Source organism: Microchirus variegatus (genome assembly GCF_963457635.1).
Source record: "Microchirus variegatus genome assembly, chromosome: 12".
Classification (NCBI taxonomy): Eukaryota; Metazoa; Chordata; class Actinopteri; order Pleuronectiformes; family Soleidae; genus Microchirus; species Microchirus variegatus.
In genome coordinates this window covers 7,055,340-7,074,369 of record NC_139813.1, presented here as the reverse complement: position 1 = coordinate 7,074,369, position 19,030 = coordinate 7,055,340, and the positions used below count along the sequence as shown (strand labels likewise).

Below are 19,030 nucleotides of genomic sequence, written 5' to 3'. Positions count from 1 at the left end.
GTGGTGACGGATAGGCGCTGCAATTTCCCGCCCGATCAGTAGGGGTCGCTGCGCAAGGTTGTTGTGCTTTTGGCTACAGTGAGCAATGGCATCCGAGGGAGAAAGACTGTTGTTGTTGAAACAGTGGCCGTTTGTCACTTTTCTGTGTCCCGGAACGCAGTTTTAAGATAATTTGAGGCGAAAAATTGGCTATTTAGAGTCTAAACATGTGCTGTGTGTGTTAAGATATGACGTATTTATAGTTCGGCAGCGACGAAGTCGGCGGTGTTCAGCTCCGCCCTCTGTGGACGCTCGGTGCTCACTGTGAGCCGGCACAGAGCAGCTTCGCTCGGCCTGTCCTGAGGACCAATCGCAGCCCTTGCCGTCTCCGTTGTCCCTTGACGGAGTGACGGACACTTAAAAAATATTCAGAGACGCAGAGACTCTACAACAGGTTCTGCGTCGACGCAGAGGACTCTGCATAACCTATGCAGAGCACTTTACGCAGGAGTATAAATTGGGCTTAAGGGCCAAGTCAGAGAGATGACCATTTACTCGCTGAGATCTATTTGTGAGAAAGTCTAATATCCAGCCCACAAGGTTGGCCTCCAGTTGGAACTGATGCAAGAGTTTCTCTACCAGCAGGTGGGGCTGAATGGTGTTAAAGGCTGATGAGAAGTCCACAAACAGTAGTCTAGCATGGTTTTTTATTGCCCTCAAGGTGTAACAGTTGCATCCTGGACCCCTGTGTTGAGTCTATATGCAAACTGTAGTGCGTCGAGGAGGCAGTTCGTCCTAAGTGTCAGTTCTCTTTTGATCAGTTTTTCAAAAGACTTCATCACAAGTGATATGAGGGCTATGGGTCTGTAGTCATTGAACATCTTTGGGTGGCTATTCTTTGCAACAGGGACTATAGTTGACTGTCAGGGACCTTCTGTTGGCATATAGATTGATTAAAAATGTTCTCTGGGTCTGGACTTGATTTGGCTTTACAGTGCTTAAAGGTGTTCACAACACTCTGTACAGGGAAACAGACAGCTGATTGAGACAAGGACAGTAAATATTGTTTTTGGCCAGCAATTTCATTGCTGAAATCATGTTTGTCAAATCTTGAATGAAATTGATTTAGTTCTTGGGCCAGGGATAAGTCTGAGGTGAAGCCTTTCAATGCCACCTTTTTCTTTGTTTTGTCATTTTGACCCACCATTGTTTTAATGCTGAGCCTAGGAGGTTATTGCTCAGTTTGTGTTCCACTTTGAGTTTATAGTCCCCTTTAGCCCTTTTGATTTCACATTTTATCTCCTTTTGGATGCTGTGCAATTCCTGAAGGTTATTTTGTCTGAACGCCTTTTCTTTTCAACAAGTCTTTAAGTTGTTTTCTCACCGATGGCTTGTTATTGTTATTGGGTTATATTCTGACACCATTTTTTTTAGAAATGACAATGTCCTCACAATATGCAACCCATGAGCTGACCACTTCAGTCAGTTCATCTATGTCCCCACAGGAATTGACAAATTCCTCCCACAAGGTACAGTCCAAGCAGCCTTGCAGAGCCAGTGTAGCCTCTTCAGACCAGACCTTCACTTGCCTGGTCTCCACTTTCCCCCTCTGTAGACAGGTGCCATACGCTGGTATAAGATGCACACAGTTGTGATCGGCAGAACCCAGGGGAGGGAGAGGGACAGATTTGTAGGCACCTTTGGTGGAGCCATAACACTGATCAAGAATCTTCCCGTTTATGTTTGGGCCACCTTTTCACATGGATCGCATTGAATGCTGGCATTGCATTGAAACCATCCAATGCAATGCCAGCGTCAGAGACCGCATCTCCCAACCATGTTTCAGTCAGGGCCAGGATACAGGCTTATTCGAATTCATGTTGGTATCGGACATGGGCTTTTATTTTTTCCTTTTATTGTGTATCTCTCACTAATGGGGGTCAGTCATGCCACCTGCCACTCCCAGTCACCTGATCTGCTGTCTCCCATCTTCTAATCACCCTGCCCCTTATATATACCAGCCCATTTCCCCTTGTCCTCTGTCAGATTGTCTAGCTTCAAACCCTAGTAGTCCAGCGTTATTTTCTCTCTGCCTGAAACCTGCCTTCGACCTGAGACCTTCCCGTTTGCCTGCTCCTTGCCTGATTTGTTTGCCACGCGGACTGACTTCCTGGTTTGAAACTTTGTTGAATAAACTTGACGTATTACATCTGATCTGCTCCGTCTCCTTCGATTTGTCGTGCCATTGGGTTCACGCCTGCCAGTTTTCTTAAAGCCTGACACACTGCTTCCCAATGCAAACTGAAAGTGGCAGAGACTCCACCCCTTTCTTTCTGAAGCTCATCTGGGAACTACGGTGGCCTTCACATGTCAGAAAGTGTTGCTGCTTTTCTTCATTTGTGCACTAAGCTTCCACATTAAAATGCAAAACACAAACGGTGCATGGTTTGCCTATTTTGGCAAAAGTGGTGGCCCAAGATGGCAGCCTCTGAAAAGCAAGGCCCTGACCTAAAGTACATATTTAAAAAAACGCTCTGTATCTTTGTGATTCAGCGTTAATCCTCTGATCCAAAACATGTGAGGAGTCACAGTCAATTTTCATGTTTCAGGATCCTTTTCTCTCTGCAGTTGGTTATGTAACAGGCTGAGCCTACACTAATTCCATCCAAAGGCTAGTTTTTCAGCCTGCCCTGCACATTTTTAAAAGGCCATATAAAACTCACCCTTGTAAAATAACATCACAGCATAACTGACATTGCTGAAAGTTGGCCTGGAAACTGCTGCCGAATTCTTCTGAGCTCAGCAAGAGGCTGACAAATATGACATGTAGATTTCTAGTGTGTTCACGTGACAAGCTAAGTTGAGCATTTCAACACTGAAAGTCAAGATCTGTATCAAAAAGAGCTAACTGAACATCCACTACTGTATGCAAAGAGATGTGAAAACAAACCTGAATGAAATGAACCATGTCTAATCTCCTGTAATCACCTGTGTCCATCCCTAGTTTGCTGTCATGAAGCCATAATGAATCCTCTACCACATCCTGTAATAACTAAAAACACATCTTTTTTCTGGCTCTGCCTGCATGATTTTCAGGAGCGTGTCGCTCCAACACAATATAGCTTTGAAAAAAAATGTCCTGTTCTATAAGAGACAGGATGAACATGCGGTATATCCTGTCTAAGTTCAGTTAAAATCTGCATCTGGTGGAATTTCTAGCAACATAATAATACTTTTAATAATCATTGAATCTTATCCCCAGATTGTTTAATGACTTGTGATTTTGGAGTCAGTTGTACACACATTGAACAGTGATTTTAACACATTTGATTACATTTATTGTCTGACTCTCTGTTTTTTTATTTGTATCTTCCTTTGCAATGTAGTCAGTAGCTGCTGATGCTGGAATATTATCCTTTCCCTCAAAGGGGCTGCACACGCAACACGCAGGCTGTTGCAAATTGCGTATACCACGTGTCAAACTCAAGGCTTTGCAAATATTTTCAACGGATCCTTGGTCAGGGTGATGTCGACTATTATGATGGTAAATGTCAAGTCATTCTGAGATACTTTTTGTTTTTTTGAAAAAAAAAGTCAGCTCACTGTTAAAGTGCATCAGGGTAAATAGATCATTTCCTGAATTTCAAGAAATCATTAAAATTATTCCTTAAGAGGTTTGCAAATATTTTCAATGCATCCTTGTTCAGGGCGATGCCGACTATTATGATGGGAAATTTCAAGTAATTCCGAGATATATATATATATATATTTTTTTTGAAGAAAGTCAGCTCACTGTCAAAGTACTGTCCAAGAACATTGAGAGTTACGGCTCACTCAAAGACACCAGTTTTCTCAATCCAGCCTGTAAGTAGCAGTGGTGAAAACATCTACTGCATCTGCAATATCAGAGAAATGTGCGAAGAAATCAATCCAAATACAAATGAACAGGCAATTGCACAATGAAAGATGGAAAAACAGTCAAAGTTACAGCAAAGCAAATATTCTTCAGTATTAAATTTGTGATTCAATAATTATCTTGAAAATGAACTTGCCTTTATTTGAATCTGCCCTATAACACACAATAATTAGCATGTACTGTCTTTAAAGTGTTCACTATTTGCACTGGATTAATTACCTGGGGTCACCAGAGGTCCCTAAGTAATACTAATCTCGTGCGAATAGAGTAAATTACATAGACGGTAAAATGTTTACACAAACTATCATAAAGTTTCATTAATTCACTGACGAAATGCAGGTGTCAACAAACGTTAACTTTGCAGAAATTAAAATGTGCTCCTTGTGTTGTTTGGCTAGTTTGAAAATTTAGCTAGCTGCTAACCAAACTCATTCTCGCATGTGCATATGCTGTAATCATCAATGCAAACAAAACCAATCAAAACAAGTAAAATCAAACAATAATATCATATGTAATATGAATCAATCAAATAAAGTTGCTACTCACCAAATAATTGGTAAGATGGAGATGGATCAGGAATGGCAGGTAAATAGCTTCACGTGCAACTCAGGCAATGCTCTTCCAAGAATGCCAAAAATAATGTATAATGTATAATAATGATAATGTTATCGAATACAGTTTTAAGGGTAAAGTGCTGTAAAATAGGAATACATAGGGTCCTGTTAAAAAACATTAAATGAGCTGTAATTTCACTGATGTTCTGTAATATTAACAGTAAAGCACTGTTTATTAAAAAAAAGAAAACACCTTAATACTGTCATAAAATTTACAGAAATTATTTAAAGTGTCATTTCTTTGGTAATTACGTGATGCACACTTGCCTCCTACAATCTGGTCAGATAATAGAGTCGTTGTGGTGCTGCTGCAGTCATGCAGAATTGTCACGATAACAATGTAATACAGATGGGTTATAAGCTCTTACCCCCATCGTCCTTTATTGAATATGAGGAATTTGGAGAGGAGGCATCGAGAGAGAGATTTGGGGGGGAAGCAAAATAACCCCCGCCAGCACAGATTCAGCAGTGGTCTTCATATTCTTGGCAGTAGTGGAAGGAATTTTGTTGTTTCTGACACTGCAGGCTGAGAAATGAACCACGGTTGTTTCAAAATTCATCAGTGAGGTATCGTAGGAGTTCTTCTCTGCTCTCTGCCAAGAAAGTCATTTTATGTCCCACAAGAGGGGAAAATTGTTGAAACACAAAAGAAATTCACATTAGTGTTGTTTGACTTGATAAATCCGTAATAACATCTCAGCATAATGTAAATCAAGTGATCTGAGAGCGAACTGCACATCTGTATGTCGTCCAAAGCATGTCCCACACTGGAGGACAGTGTTCAATCACAGGACAGCTCACAGAGAGAGGGCATTCTAGTTAGCAGCTGTGTATACAGCACATGCAGAGGTGGAAAAAGTACTACAATATTGTACTCAAGTAAAAGTACCAATACTTTGATGAAATATTACTCAAGTAGAAGTAAAAGTAGTTCATTTGAAATGTACTTTAAGTAAAAGTTACTTATTTACTTTGTGTGGGGTGTGAGGGTAGTAGAAATATGACAAGGGCTCAGAAATCCAAAACTATTTTGGAGCTCTCACGCGCCCGGCGCGACAGGATATTACGTCACTTTTGGCGTGCGCCCTCTATGTTCACGCGTCAGTGCTGGTACTAATCACATCATCATTGGTCTGGTTCTGGTGTATATTTTCCCCCTGTAGGTCTTCATTGTGCTGAAGTTTTACTCAGTAACGGTTAGGATTTATAAAGTAACCAAGTACAATACTTGAGTCTATACGTACTCAAGTAAAATACAAAATCCTGATTTTAAATGACAAAATACACAAAAAAAAGTATTCAATACAGTAACTTGAGTATATGTATTTCGTTACTTTCCACCTCTGAGCACGTGTCTTAAGTGGAAAGGTTGCTATAGCAACTTGCAACTCTGTGCTCGTCTGGTGCGAGGGGCTCAATCCAGTAATATCATAATCATTTCACAAGCTGGAAATGACCCTCAGCAAGGATTCTTCCTTCAAGCGATGGCAACACGTACGGCAACTTTATCTGGAAACAACATTACCTTGTGTTTGATAAGATAGTTCCCTCCTATGAGCTCCTCCTCTGCAGATCCCGACTCATCATCGCACCCACTCACACGCACAGAGATATGCCAACACATGAGAAAACCTCCCATCAAAGACACACACACACACACGCACACACACACACACACACGCACACACACACACACACACACACAAACACACACACACTCTCGTATCCTCTCATACCCTGCATGAAAGATAGGCCAACGTGTCAAACCTAGGCGGTCCTACGTTACTAGGGAACTCTCATCTGCTTTCACTCACTTCTCACCATCTCTGTGTCAGGACCCTGGCACACAGCGTGCTTTGTGGCTTGTTTCAGCTGTTTCCACATCTGACCACATCCATGATTCTATTTTTCTGACCTTCAAGATTCTCCTCTTCTCTCTCTTTCTCTCTTAATTTCCGTTCAACGGCATAAACAAAGCATTTTCCCAATTATTGCCTAACCCTAAACTTTACCGAACCATAATTCATTTCTTAGCCCTGAACTTCTCCATGAGGACTATTGGTCCTGGCAAGGTCAGTGTTTATGACAGGTCCTAAAGAGCATCAGTGATTCACTTGACTGTTTGCTGTAGTCACATTCTGTGTTATTTAACGGTTCTGGGGAATATTATAGTGCAACCTGGGCAGCAATGAGTCTGAGAAAAAGAGATGTAATGATGCATACTTTAACACAACAGTAACATATTTGTGATGCAAAATAAAGAAACGGGGGAAAAATATGAAAATAATATTCTGCACAACTTTAATTAAAACACTAAACAAGCTTATATATGTGGAATTTAATATGGAATTTAATCATGTTTTTTCAATATTAATTTGTGAGCTGCATGTTAGTGATTGGGGGGCTGCACGTGGCCCCCGGGCCACTAGTTTGACACCTCTGTTATAGTACTTTAATGCATTTCTTTTTCATGAAGTTTGTGACATAACAAAAAAAACTTTACCTGTTTACCATTTGTTGACACGTCAACTAAATTCTAGCAAAAGCTACTTTGCATTCTTTTTCAACTGTTAATGCATGGAAAGGCGATTTATGTGTTATTGAATTTTATAGCATGGGGGTTTTGTTTTAGTCTGATGTAATGGCCCCTTTTGTCTGGGGCCCCAAAACTTCTTTAAAATGATTCTGGCCCTGGCCCTAATCCAGAAATGGAAACTTATCATTGTGGCAATGCAGAAAAACACTTTCATTGCACGTGTTTGCACGTTTGAGCGCGATGAAGTCATGTGTGTTTTAATCAGTCGATCACGCAAAGGGATGTTTTCGTTATTGTTACAACGGCCTGTTTATACCAGTGGGATTGGGATTGCTGTTAATCCATATTCCCTGGCTGCGTTATCTGATCTGTATCCAGAGAGCTGCCTGACACACTTTCATTCAGCGACTCACTCTGAGGAAGTCAGAATATCAGAAACAGATGCTCACAATTACAACAACCACAAATATTTGAAAGAAAAATGTGGACCGTTACTCCACCTAAAAATCAAAGTTGTGTTTTGGTGTACATGTCAAATTTAGGAATATATGACTGCGTGCATACTAACGTCAGGAAAGTCAAGAAGGAGTAGTTTTTAAACTTTTTCAAAAATGTCGTCCACTTGGGGGCAAAAAAGTGACAAGGGGTTTGTTCTGTTATTCTAAAAAGCTGAATGTGTTAGTAAACAGTTGCTGATTTACTCACCCAGAAGACAGTCATAGTCACTGAGTGAAGTTGTGTCTACTCTGGAGGGAAATAGCAAAGTTTGTGGTGAAACTTGGCATGCATTCAATTCAAACTGTCATGATACTAACTACATTGTTTCTCTTAAGATAACCCCACCTTTGATAGGTGGTTGATGATGAAAATTAGTGCTGAGACGTTTTGTGAACATGCACAACTTTTGGCACTGTGGTGTAACCAAACATCTGTAGAAAAGGTCCCCCAAGGACATTGATGCTGACATGGTTGTTACATTAGGTGAAAATACTCCAGCTTTATTGACAATATATGGGCAATAGTGGCCCCTGGCTATTCATGTTCCACATTTTGAAACTGATGCAGCTGGTTTTGTTGACATTTCCCTAACTCAGGATGAGTGGTTGGGTCCACCAATTTGAACCAGAGACAAAAAGTAGTAGTAGTAGTGGGAATATCTGCTGTTTACAGGTGGAACGTCTGAAGGAGAAGCAGAAGTAGCGGTAAACTCATTGTTCCTGTGGCAAAACACAATGGTGGCGGGCTGTGGCAGCTCGCTTGGAAACTATGTCTGCCTTTAATTAGTTAAATAAATAAATAAATAAGATTGTGGCCCACCTCCTTTAACAAAACACGACTGACCTTATTTGTGTGTCAATACTGATGCTCCTCTGAGCTTTTCACATAGTTCCCATCTTCACTGTCTGTAGTGAGAGTTAATAAAATGGCTAAATTTGCAAGTTTACATGAGCTGAGGACACTTCTTCAGATATTCGTCCCATTCCACAATATACAGTTAATCTAACACATTTTTGGATTTGGCAGAGATTTTTTTTTACAATGGATGCTGCCCTCACAGGACCCTCCCATTTATTGGGGCTTTGGACCAACACTAGATGTGGATGTGGCCGCCTGTGGCCGATTGTATCTTACAAGATTTACTGTGTAGAGGAAGGCAGAGGTATAATAGGCGATGTTCCCTCAATTTGATTTAGCCTGTGAATATGCAGAATCTGTTGGTGAACCTCCAGTGCCGGTCCAAAGGCCAGATGTATGTGAGGGTTGTGTCAGGAATCTATGCCACATGATATACGTGGAGCACATGACTCATCACATTTTGGCAGAAGGCATCACCTATTAAGCATTTTAACTGATCTGTAGTCTTCTTCTTCTTCTTCTTCTTCTTCTTTTCGTGTCTTTGAAGCATACAGTTATATGACAGTTTCCCATTGCTTTACACAGTCTTTTGCAGTGTTGGTGAACTCTGCGAGACCTTTTTGGCTGCACTGGTTGGGAAGGAGGGGGTTAAACAAGGCAGTGCTGCATTGTATGATCCTCTTCTCCACATTCGCATATGATCAGGCCTGTTTTATATCCCAATCTGACCATAGCAGCTTTTGATCGCCCCGTTCCTGTTCTCAGGCGGTTTAATGTTTTCCACTGGACCCATGGAGCTTCCGAGCCAGGGGGGGGAAGGTCTTCAGAGGGGGGTCTTTCTCAAGTCTTTGTGTCCATAGCTGGAGTCTGGTTTCTTCCCGAGATGTTAAAAGGGGCTGGACATGGCTGAGGAAGCTCCTCCTGGACTTCCGTCGTTGGGCCGGTGGTTCATGTGCATGAAGCGTGTGGCGTGCATCGCTGGAAACTTTTCTGATCTCTGCTCGGCTGGCACCTTCCCGTCTCACACCTGCAGGGGCGTTGCCAGCGAGGAGATGCAAGTTGTTCACATTGGTAGGTTTCAAGCAACCAGTGATCAAGCGGCAGGTGTTGTTCTACGCTGAGTCTAGGTTCTTGGCATGGGTCGATCTCTCCCAGACAGGGCATGCATATTCCGCAGAGGAGTAGCACAGAGCCAAGGCAGTGGATCTTGAAGTATGTGCCGTGGGATCTGTAGTCATGTACAGATAGTAGAGATTAGACCACAAAAAACAACCCAGTTATGGCAAAAATTCTTGTCATAGATGTTGTCTCTCACTCTATGAACAATGAGCAGAAGTCTTGGCAGAAATACGCCCTGTTTTCATGAGAAGCCGCAAAATATTGTCACATGCCAGTGTTTCTGAGATTGTATGTGATGTAGCGCACTGCTGGTTAAATAAAAACAGATGTGGTGGATCATGTTTCTAAAACTGAGAAACCAAAATGCAAATTTACGAGCTATAAAACTAGCTCTATAAAGTGAGAAAAGCTGAGCTGGTGATTTGTTGTCTGATCATCACCTTTCACATAATAATTTGATCCACTAATACAAAAAGAAGACTAATGCCACTCTAAAGGTGCGATGCAAAAGTTTTATTTGAAAAACATAAAGTTATTGTATAATATTGTCGTTGGCTGAGTTTCAGCTGGTCTTCTATGGTCCTCAGCACTGGCCTCTGTGTGTAAATTAATTAAAGAATGAAGAAGACAAGACATTAATGATGTAATGCAGGGTTGCAGTAACTCAAGTAAACTCCTCCTAACATGTCTAAGCCTAGTATGTCTTTTCTTCAACTTGCTTTATTTTAGAATATATTTTTAAACCACTTGCGCATATCATGATGAACTGCAAACAGCCCTTTGGAAGTCATCAGACTGGGATCAATGTTGGAGCTTTGAGTAGATTTTTATTGTAAATGTCTCTATCATTAAATCTTTTTAGTCAAACAACTGCAGCTAAAGTTGAACACAAGGATGAAAAATGACCTTTTGACTTTTTTTTTCTTGTATGGTTTCTGAGTGAAACATGATGAATTCATTTTATTTATTTATCTTGCTGCGGAAATTTGATCCTATCGCTTTAATTTCATAGAAACTACCTCATGTAAGTATGTTCACACATTTGCAATATATTCTTCAATCAATACATTTTCATCGTTCTATCAAATTCTTACTAAAAAAAAAACACTCAAGATAAACCCAATGGACGACATAAATCTGTGTCTGTGTCTGTCCTAAATGATTATGTGGTGCAGATTTTTGAACTGTTCCACTGTGTCAGTTGAACTCACCACCAATCAACTTCCATCTCTCCGGATCTACATCATTGTCACAGAAGATACTTTGAAATCCTATCTGAGCAACGGAGACATTCAGATTTAAACTCTTGTGTTTTTTATCTTTTTCTGACAAAAACATCCAGCTTATATACAATCTGGATATGCTTAAAAATCTGATTTGGGCTGCAGTCTAAACACGGCCTTAAAGGGACACTGTGTAGTATTTATGGGTTTATATAACCCAAAATCCACTTTTTTATACATATGTGCTCCTGCATTGTCTAGTCGCTGTATAATAGTTTTTGTTTCCTTTTCGTAGTGTTTCAAAAAGTCATGTAAAATAACATGGTCGCGGGCCGTGGTTGCATAGCCACTGTTAGCAGCGAGACGCCATGTTTCTACCGGAGCCTGTAAGGACAAACGCGAGAGAACAAAACAAGCGTCTCTTTACTTGTAGCAGAAGTCCCGCCTCCTCTCGCTCCGCTTCGTCTGCTACTGCCGTGGTAGCTCGCCCTCTCCCTCACCTCACGAACCTCATCTGCTGACACAGAGAAAGACAACGAGGACGACATTTGACCGGCTGCGGATACCGTATCGCTCAGGGAAGGGAGGGGGTGAGCCGATTTTGTAAATTTCAGCTTCTCCTCTAGATGGCACTATAAACTACTTACTTCACCTTTAAATCTGTCTTAATGTTTTAAATATACATTTTACTAATGACCGTATTCACAGGACTCTTAAAGGCAGACCATGAGACAAAGTAAATCCACAACCTGGTTTGCTGTTTGCAAGACTTCACATAGTTTTTTTGTTGTTGTTGTCTTGTTCTTCCAGTGCACATGGGAATATTTTAGTACTGGGTTTCAAAAAATATCCTCAAGTGGAGAATACATCATGACATTTTTATCTTCTTTGTAATGCCTGTTCAGGTTGTAATGCCTGTTCAGGATGTGGCAATATTTCCCATGTTTCCTTCAGCTATGAGAGACGCAAATCTTTGTTCTTCCATTAGAATAACAATAATAATAATAATAATGATAATGATAATGCACATGACTGTGTGGACATGGAGCCTGAGGGGTGTAAAGAAAGCAGTTTATTTTTTTTCCACATATATCCTTCTGTTTCTTTATTTTAGTCATTCTCAACTTTATTTCCTTATTCCTCATGTAACAATTACAGCAGGATGTGTGTGTAACTATGTGGGGAAAAATAGAGTAATACTTGGCTGAGTGTGAAATAAGCAGTGACTAATAACGCAGCTATGACTGCACAATAGCTGCATGATCTGAAATAACTTCTGATTTTAAAAGTTGCCTGTAAGACCGTTCTCAGTCCAGATGTTGGGACGATGCAGACGGAGGAATGCTGCTTGTACTTGCGATTGTTGTTTAGATACAGTTGCGGTATATATTGCATTTAGCCATGGGTTTAAGAAGTCCTCGAATGCAACACTGTGTCGAAAGAGAGCTTTTTTAGCGGTTTCATATGAAAGTCAAAACAGATTATATCTAAAACTGAGCTGCCCACATGTGGCGATGGTGAACCATACTGTCTTCAAGGGTTTACTGATTTATATATTTGTTTGGACTCCGTCTGTATAACTGTCCCATCCTCCCATGCACATATCACACGATACCTGTAAATAACATATTATATATATCTATGGACACACATCAAATATAATATGTATATATGTATGTGTTGTTACAAAAATAGGAAACAATAATAAAAAAAAGAGTCTCATACCAGATAAGTCATATTCTACGGAGCCCCCGAAGTGACATGAGAAAAAAAAAAAAAGGCGAGAAAACTCGAGATCTTGACTTTGAAACTCGAGATTTCTATTTTTTTTCGTCATTTTTTTTCGAGTTTCCAAAAAAATATGAAAAATAAAAAAAAATGTAAATTTTTTTTGGAAACTCAAGATTTTTTTTTTTTTTTTTCTCATGTCACTGAGGGGGCTCCGTAATATTCTCTGCTCTGTTGTTTTCCAAATGTGAATGAAATGTAACTTCTTTGCTGCAGCTGTAGCTGAGTTGGATTTGTTTTGCAGAGTCACAATATTAAAAGACAAAAACGCAGAAATTATATTTAAAACATTTATTTATATTTAAAATATGTGCCTATCTATCTGTGAATTGAATTAAGGCTCATCTAATCAAATCTATATCTGCCCATGTCTATGATATTGTAGGAATATGTTTGCTGCTTTATCGCACCTGTAATTGGCCCTTTCTAACAGGAAATTGAAGTGTGTGTTAGTTTGTGAAAAACTCACTTGCCTGCACCAAAGTCCATTAAGAAAAAAAGGTAAAAACTTTGATTTTCTCTATTGAATTTGGTGTGGGGAATGAGCAGTTTACAATCTAGTGTCCAGAATATTTTAATAAATTCTTCATCTTGAAAATCTGTAGACTTAAGCAGGTATAGATTGTATTAGGTGAGCCTCTTAGGTCTCCATTAGCAGCATTGTTTTCAGTCATTGTGAGCATCCCTGTCTCAGTGATGACAATGCTGACATTATGCCAGTACCTCATACAACCCTACTCAAAAAACAACAACTTTAACTAAAACTTTCATTACAGATTGTTCTTTTCATCCACACAGAGCTCACCTGCTATTCTGTAGTTTCACTGTGCAAACACATGATGTTGCTGTTGGCAACAAACACACCATAGACCACAGCAAAACATATGATTCAATTTATTAAAGGGAAATGTGATATTTATAATGAAGTACCAAATCTAATAGGTAACTTATGAGATAGCATGAAACTTTGTTGAACAGGAAGAGGATAGAAGAAAAAATAATATTTGTCACTATTGTTTGTTCCTTCCGTCTTTGCTTCCTATTATAAATAGTGTACCTCTGCATTTTGAGCATCTTTTGTTTCTTTAGTTTTCTGGTCTGCTTCTGCTGTAAACTGTGTTCACAAAAAAGGTACTACCAAACACAATTTAATGACAGTGCTGTGTGTGTGTGTATATACAGTATGTGTGTGTGTACACATCACTTCAACAAGAGACCATGTATTACATTAGGTCTGTAATGGCACCACAAATCTCTGTGTGGTTGACTGCTGCCACCCAGTGGTGACAATGACAACCTGCAACTAACCCTGATTCATGCACTTCGTATGGTCTAATATAGGCATAGATTTCATTAGGTGACCCTTCTGTCATGTGGTTATAATTTGTTTTGTCTGTGTCCCTGTAGGCAGCAATTTGTGTGAGAACTAGCATGCCTGTTTTATGCCGGTTCTTGGTGCAAGGGGCCAGCAGGGGGCGCACTCTGCCCAGGCAGAGCTGAGTTTATGTCAGTGTGTCATGTATCTGGATGTGTATAATAATATGACTGAGAAGACTCAACCATTATGAGACCTCATTAATAAATAATACAAAAACTTAGTTTTTATGTTTCATCAACACCAGTCCCTCCACCTCTTCTACTCATGTGGGAAATGTTTGGTTTTCGTTATATCAGTGATTCTCAAACTAGGGGTCAGGATCTCTGCATGCTCCCCTCATCTTGGGGTTTGGGGACTAAAAGAAACTCCTGCTGTAGATATCGTCAGTATTGACCTTAAATGCCTTGTAATAATCTGTCTTTATACGTCAACAAATAGCACAGTATCCTTACACACCACTGTGTCCTATTTAATATTAGAACTCGTTAACTTGATACCAGATGCAGTATTCCAGATCTACTCCCTCACAAAAAAGTCACCTACTACCTAGGGTGCTTTTCAGGAATAACGCCCTTTGTCCTTTTGTTATGCTTGGGCAGGATCTCTAATAATAGAAATAGTTCCAATTAAACCTGTCAAACCTGAACTGGAAAGATCAGAGAGTGGGTGGGTTGTTTATCATCAGACCCAAGTTCCTGTTGCTGTGGATCTAAGGATTATTGACGGAAGTCCACTCCTTTACTTAAAGGTGCAGTGTGTAAAATATCTGTTGAAGTTGCATGTTGCAGGTGAATAACCCTCACTAAGCTGGTCCAAAAACCCTGGCTTCCATAATGCTGACATGGCTCCACATAAAACTTACATAAAACATACAACTTTGGGATAATGAAAAACAACGATTCATACAATCAAGTGACTGTACCTTTCTAAAGTATACATATTTTATCATTCCGTCAAATGAAAATAAAAATCACTAAAATGTTACATACTGTACCTTTAAGAACCAATAACAGTTTAGTACTGCAGGAAAGTCACTGAAACAACAGAATAATAAAGTAGAATATAAATTAACTCTTCATACAGAACATGTTTTTGCCTACTTTATTTTATTGATGAAATTCCATGTGTGGAATTTTAGGGGGATATGTCAACAGAATTTGAGTAAAAGATTTATAACCTATTTCTAACATTTAACACCTTCAATGGTTTGATTTTATCTTGGCAAACGTGGATATTCATCTCATGTCTTAATTGCCGTTTATATCTCTCATGACCAGATAAAGAACACTCACATGTATAGCACCTGCCATGAAACTCAGAATGTTCCTTTTCTCACTTCCACTTGTTGGATTTTACTTGCCACCATTTGTTTTCCCATATCCTTGTTAGTAGTCAGTCAGTTTTTCCTGTCCAATCCTTTTTTAAAACTGAATAAGAGACTTTCTTTTTTAATTTTTTTATGCTGTGCCTTCATCTTGTCATCTTGTGTTTCACTGCTTCATAGCTATATTAGCTATATATATGATATTTGATCAATACCTCCCATATTCGGGATCTTAACCAAATCTTGAAACTCCCGCTCACTCATAATATTAAATTAAAAACAATATTCTCTCTGTCATGTAATGCTATGCCGAAGGTATATTGTTATTAGTGTGTTTTGGACATTTTAAAGCTGCGGTCACACCGTATTTGTGCAGCAGGTTTACATAGAAAAGTAAATGCAAAAGATGCCAGTAGACGCGCAATCATTTGCATTTTTGCACCATTGCTTTGGCAAAAATGTTGCCTCATACAATGATGCCCAAACCAATCGCTGTCGAGATGCTCCAACTGTGGCCAGCCAGACTCAGATGGATGCAATGAAAGAAAACAATACCTGTGTGTGTTCACTCCCAGTGCTCTACAAGAAGTACATTTAGTATTTGTAAAACACACTGTTTGTTTTATAGTTTTTTATTGTTTAAACATAGTTATTGTTTTATAGTTTTATTGTTTATATATATATATATTTATTTTTATTTTGTCTCCTATGTTTTATGTGCCATGTTTTATTTATTGTATTGTTAAGCACTTTGTACCAGCTATAGCTGCCTAAAGCGCTCTATAAATAAAGTTGAGTTGAGTCGAGTTGAGTTTGTAGAACTTTAGTCCTTCTTGATGCTTGCAATAAATGCAGACACACCACAAGAATGTTGTGGATCGACACACAACTTCGCATTCGGTGAGAGTGCAGCATAAAAAGCATTAAAAAAAACCAAAAACATTATTTGTATATATCTATTTGTTTTTTGTTTGTTTGTTCGTTGTTGTTGTTTTTTCTGTGCTGGGGGGGGGGGGGGGGGGGGGGGGGGGGGGTAGAGTTGTGTAATAAATAGTGTAATACATGCTTGTATAAATATATTTGATATGGAAAATAAAGTTAAAATATATATATTGCATAATATTCTCCATTGCAAACACACCTACTTTTAACTTATCACACAGACATAAAAGCTCGTGTTTTATGTCATATATCTTACATTTGGGGGGGCCCAGAGTATATTCTTCCTCAACTTTTCTAGCAACGCCCCTTGCCGCGACTTACACACTATATGAAAAGACGCGCTGTTTATTGGCGTAAAAACACCGTTTTCGCTCGTGTAGTTTATTTCTATACGAGTTTTTTTTTTCCCCCGATCCCTGTTCACTGCTGTGTTTACGTTTCCTTCTCATGTTACACAACCGACTCGCTGAGCAGGAACTCTCTCTCTCGCTGTCGTTGGTTTAAAAGTGTACACGTCAGCGTTCAGAAGTTCCACTCAGCGTGTTTCACACAGTGCCGTCGTCGTCCTCTTCCTGGTGTGTTGACACATTAGCCGACACCTAGTTCGGGTGAGTCAAAACTAAGCTAACTGACTTTTTAAAGCCGTGTTTTTAGCGTCAGTGTTGACACTGACTCCGTTCCATTTGTTCTGCCTTCTTTTCCCCCCACTCCACTCTCCACAGGTGCTGCAAACAAGCGGTGCAGGACGCGGCTGCTGCCCGGCAGATGACACGGTACACAGGCGGGGGAACAGAGGAAGACGAGCCGTCACTGGGATAAACCATCGTCGGTCCTTTTCAAGACGCGGGTCACGTGACGTGGAGCTGCTCCTTTGATGGGACACGAAGAGGACACGATGTTGCGACGACGTTACGCACGATAAGGAAAAGCCGCCAAGTCCTTCTGTCGTCGAGTTTGTCCTCATGTCCTTACACAAAATGAGGTGTAGGCTGCTCAAGAGGAATCTAATCGGCCTGCTGGTTGTTTCCTGTGTAGTTGTGACTCTCCTGTTTTCAACACGTGCTTTATTAGTTTCAGAAAATGACAGCCTCGATAGCAGAGACGTGGCTCAGGGAGGTCAGAAGTTGCACCAGAAGTTGAACTTTGCCTCGCTGCCAGAGTTGAGTCAGTCCGTTTACGGTGCAAATTTCAGGCAGTATGTGCACAACTCGGACAAGTTTCCAGAGGAGCCTCAGTTGGTGTTGATTGTGCAGGTTCACAACAGGCCTGAATACCTCAAGCTGCTCATCAAGTCCCTGCAGAATGCTGCTGAGGTCCACAGTATCCTTCTGATCTTCAGCCATGACTATTTTACAGAGGAAATAAATAACATAGTGCAAGAGATAACGTTCTGCAAGGTACTGCAAATCTATTACCCCTTCAGCATTCAGCTGTATCCCACGGAGTTTCCGGGACAGGATCGTCGAGACTGCCCCCGGGACATCACTAAGGAGAACGCTGTGAAAACAGGATGCCTTAATGCAGAACATCCCGACGCCTATGGGCATTACAGGGAAGCCTTCATCACTCAAACCAAACACCACTGGTGGTGGAAACTGCACTTTATGTGGGAGCGAGTGCAGGTCATGCAGGGATACAGTGGCTTTGTAATCTTCCTCGAGGAGGACAACTACATCCTCCCGGACTTTTTCCATTTCTACAAGTCAATGATAGAGTTCAGGAAGAACAACTGCCCGGAGTGTGACATGCTGGCTTTGGGCAACCACAATGGCATAACTGATTTTAGCAAATTGTCCAATAAGGTTTTGACCACTGGGTGGATGTCCACTAAACACAACATAGGCATGGCCATCTCCAAGGAGGTATACTATAAACTGATGAGCTGCTGCAGTGAGTTCTGCACCTATGACGACTATAACTGGGACTGGACTCTGCAGCAACTGTCTGGCACCTGCATACCAAAGCCACTCAAAGTCCTCACAGCACAGGGATCCAGGGTCCTTCACACAGGAGACTGTGGTCTTCACCAGAAGGAGGACTGCAGGCCGGAGTGGGCTTTTCAGAGAGTTGTGGAAGGGCTTATAAAGATCAAGGACAGCCTCTATCCTCAATCCCTTGTCCTGAGTGGCGCAGAACCAGTTGAGCACAAAGCACACGTGTTGAACGGAGGATGGGGAGACGTTCGAGATCATAGTCTATGCCTTAGCTACTCCCAACGACTCTGAAATCACAAGTATTCGTCGTTGTGACGTGCCATCTAATGCAGCGCCTCAGGATTTTACAGGCAGAAGTAAAGAACCAAATCAAGTCCAAACATGTTGCACGTTCCAAACTTGGAGTTCCCCTTGACATAAAATGTTTGGTGCACAGTTGCCAAAGATCTTCCTAATAGCTTTGTTGTCTGTAACGCTCTCAAGCTCAGTCATGCGTGCTGTTTAATTTCAGTTCCCAATGTCCCTTTATCTGGTGGTGTCTCAGACTGTAAAACAGCAGGTAGGTTAGATGTATTGCTCAGCAAAGGGAAGTCGGAGTAAACACGTATAACAAGAGTGCACATACATGTACACTTATAACTTGATTATATTTGCAGGTGTATTTTTTATTTCTAATGGCTTGAAAAGCTTTTTATGGGTAATTAATTTTCACTGAGTTTTTAACATTTGCTTTTTATGGTACAATTTAATTCACAGCCATAGCAACAGTAACAGAAAAAAAACATGTATTTATGTACATTTAAGTGTAATCAAAATTTATATGACAATCTTTAATTCAATGGGAAGCTCAGGTTATCAGAGCAGGCACTGTCTTTGAGTGTGTTGTTCATTTCTAAAGCCAGATGTCACATTTTCCTAAGG

At 40.4% G+C, this 19,030-nt stretch overlaps 1 protein-coding gene across 1 annotated transcript; it reads left to right on the top strand.

The window, feature by feature from the left end:
• Positions 1 to 16,902: 16,902 nt before the first annotated feature.
• Positions 16,903 to 18,400, top strand: LOC310935269 (alpha-1,6-mannosyl-glycoprotein 2-beta-N-acetylglucosaminyltransferase; the record flags this gene model as incomplete). The annotated part of the gene is made up of 1 exon (XM_083899127.1): positions 16,903 to 18,400. Exon 1 carries the CDS (start codon positions 17,138 to 17,140, stop codon positions 18,398 to 18,400), a length of 1,263 nt encoding a protein of 420 aa, XP_083755253.1. The 5' UTR covers positions 16,903 to 17,137.
• Between the last annotated feature and the right edge of the window lie 630 nt (positions 18,401 to 19,030).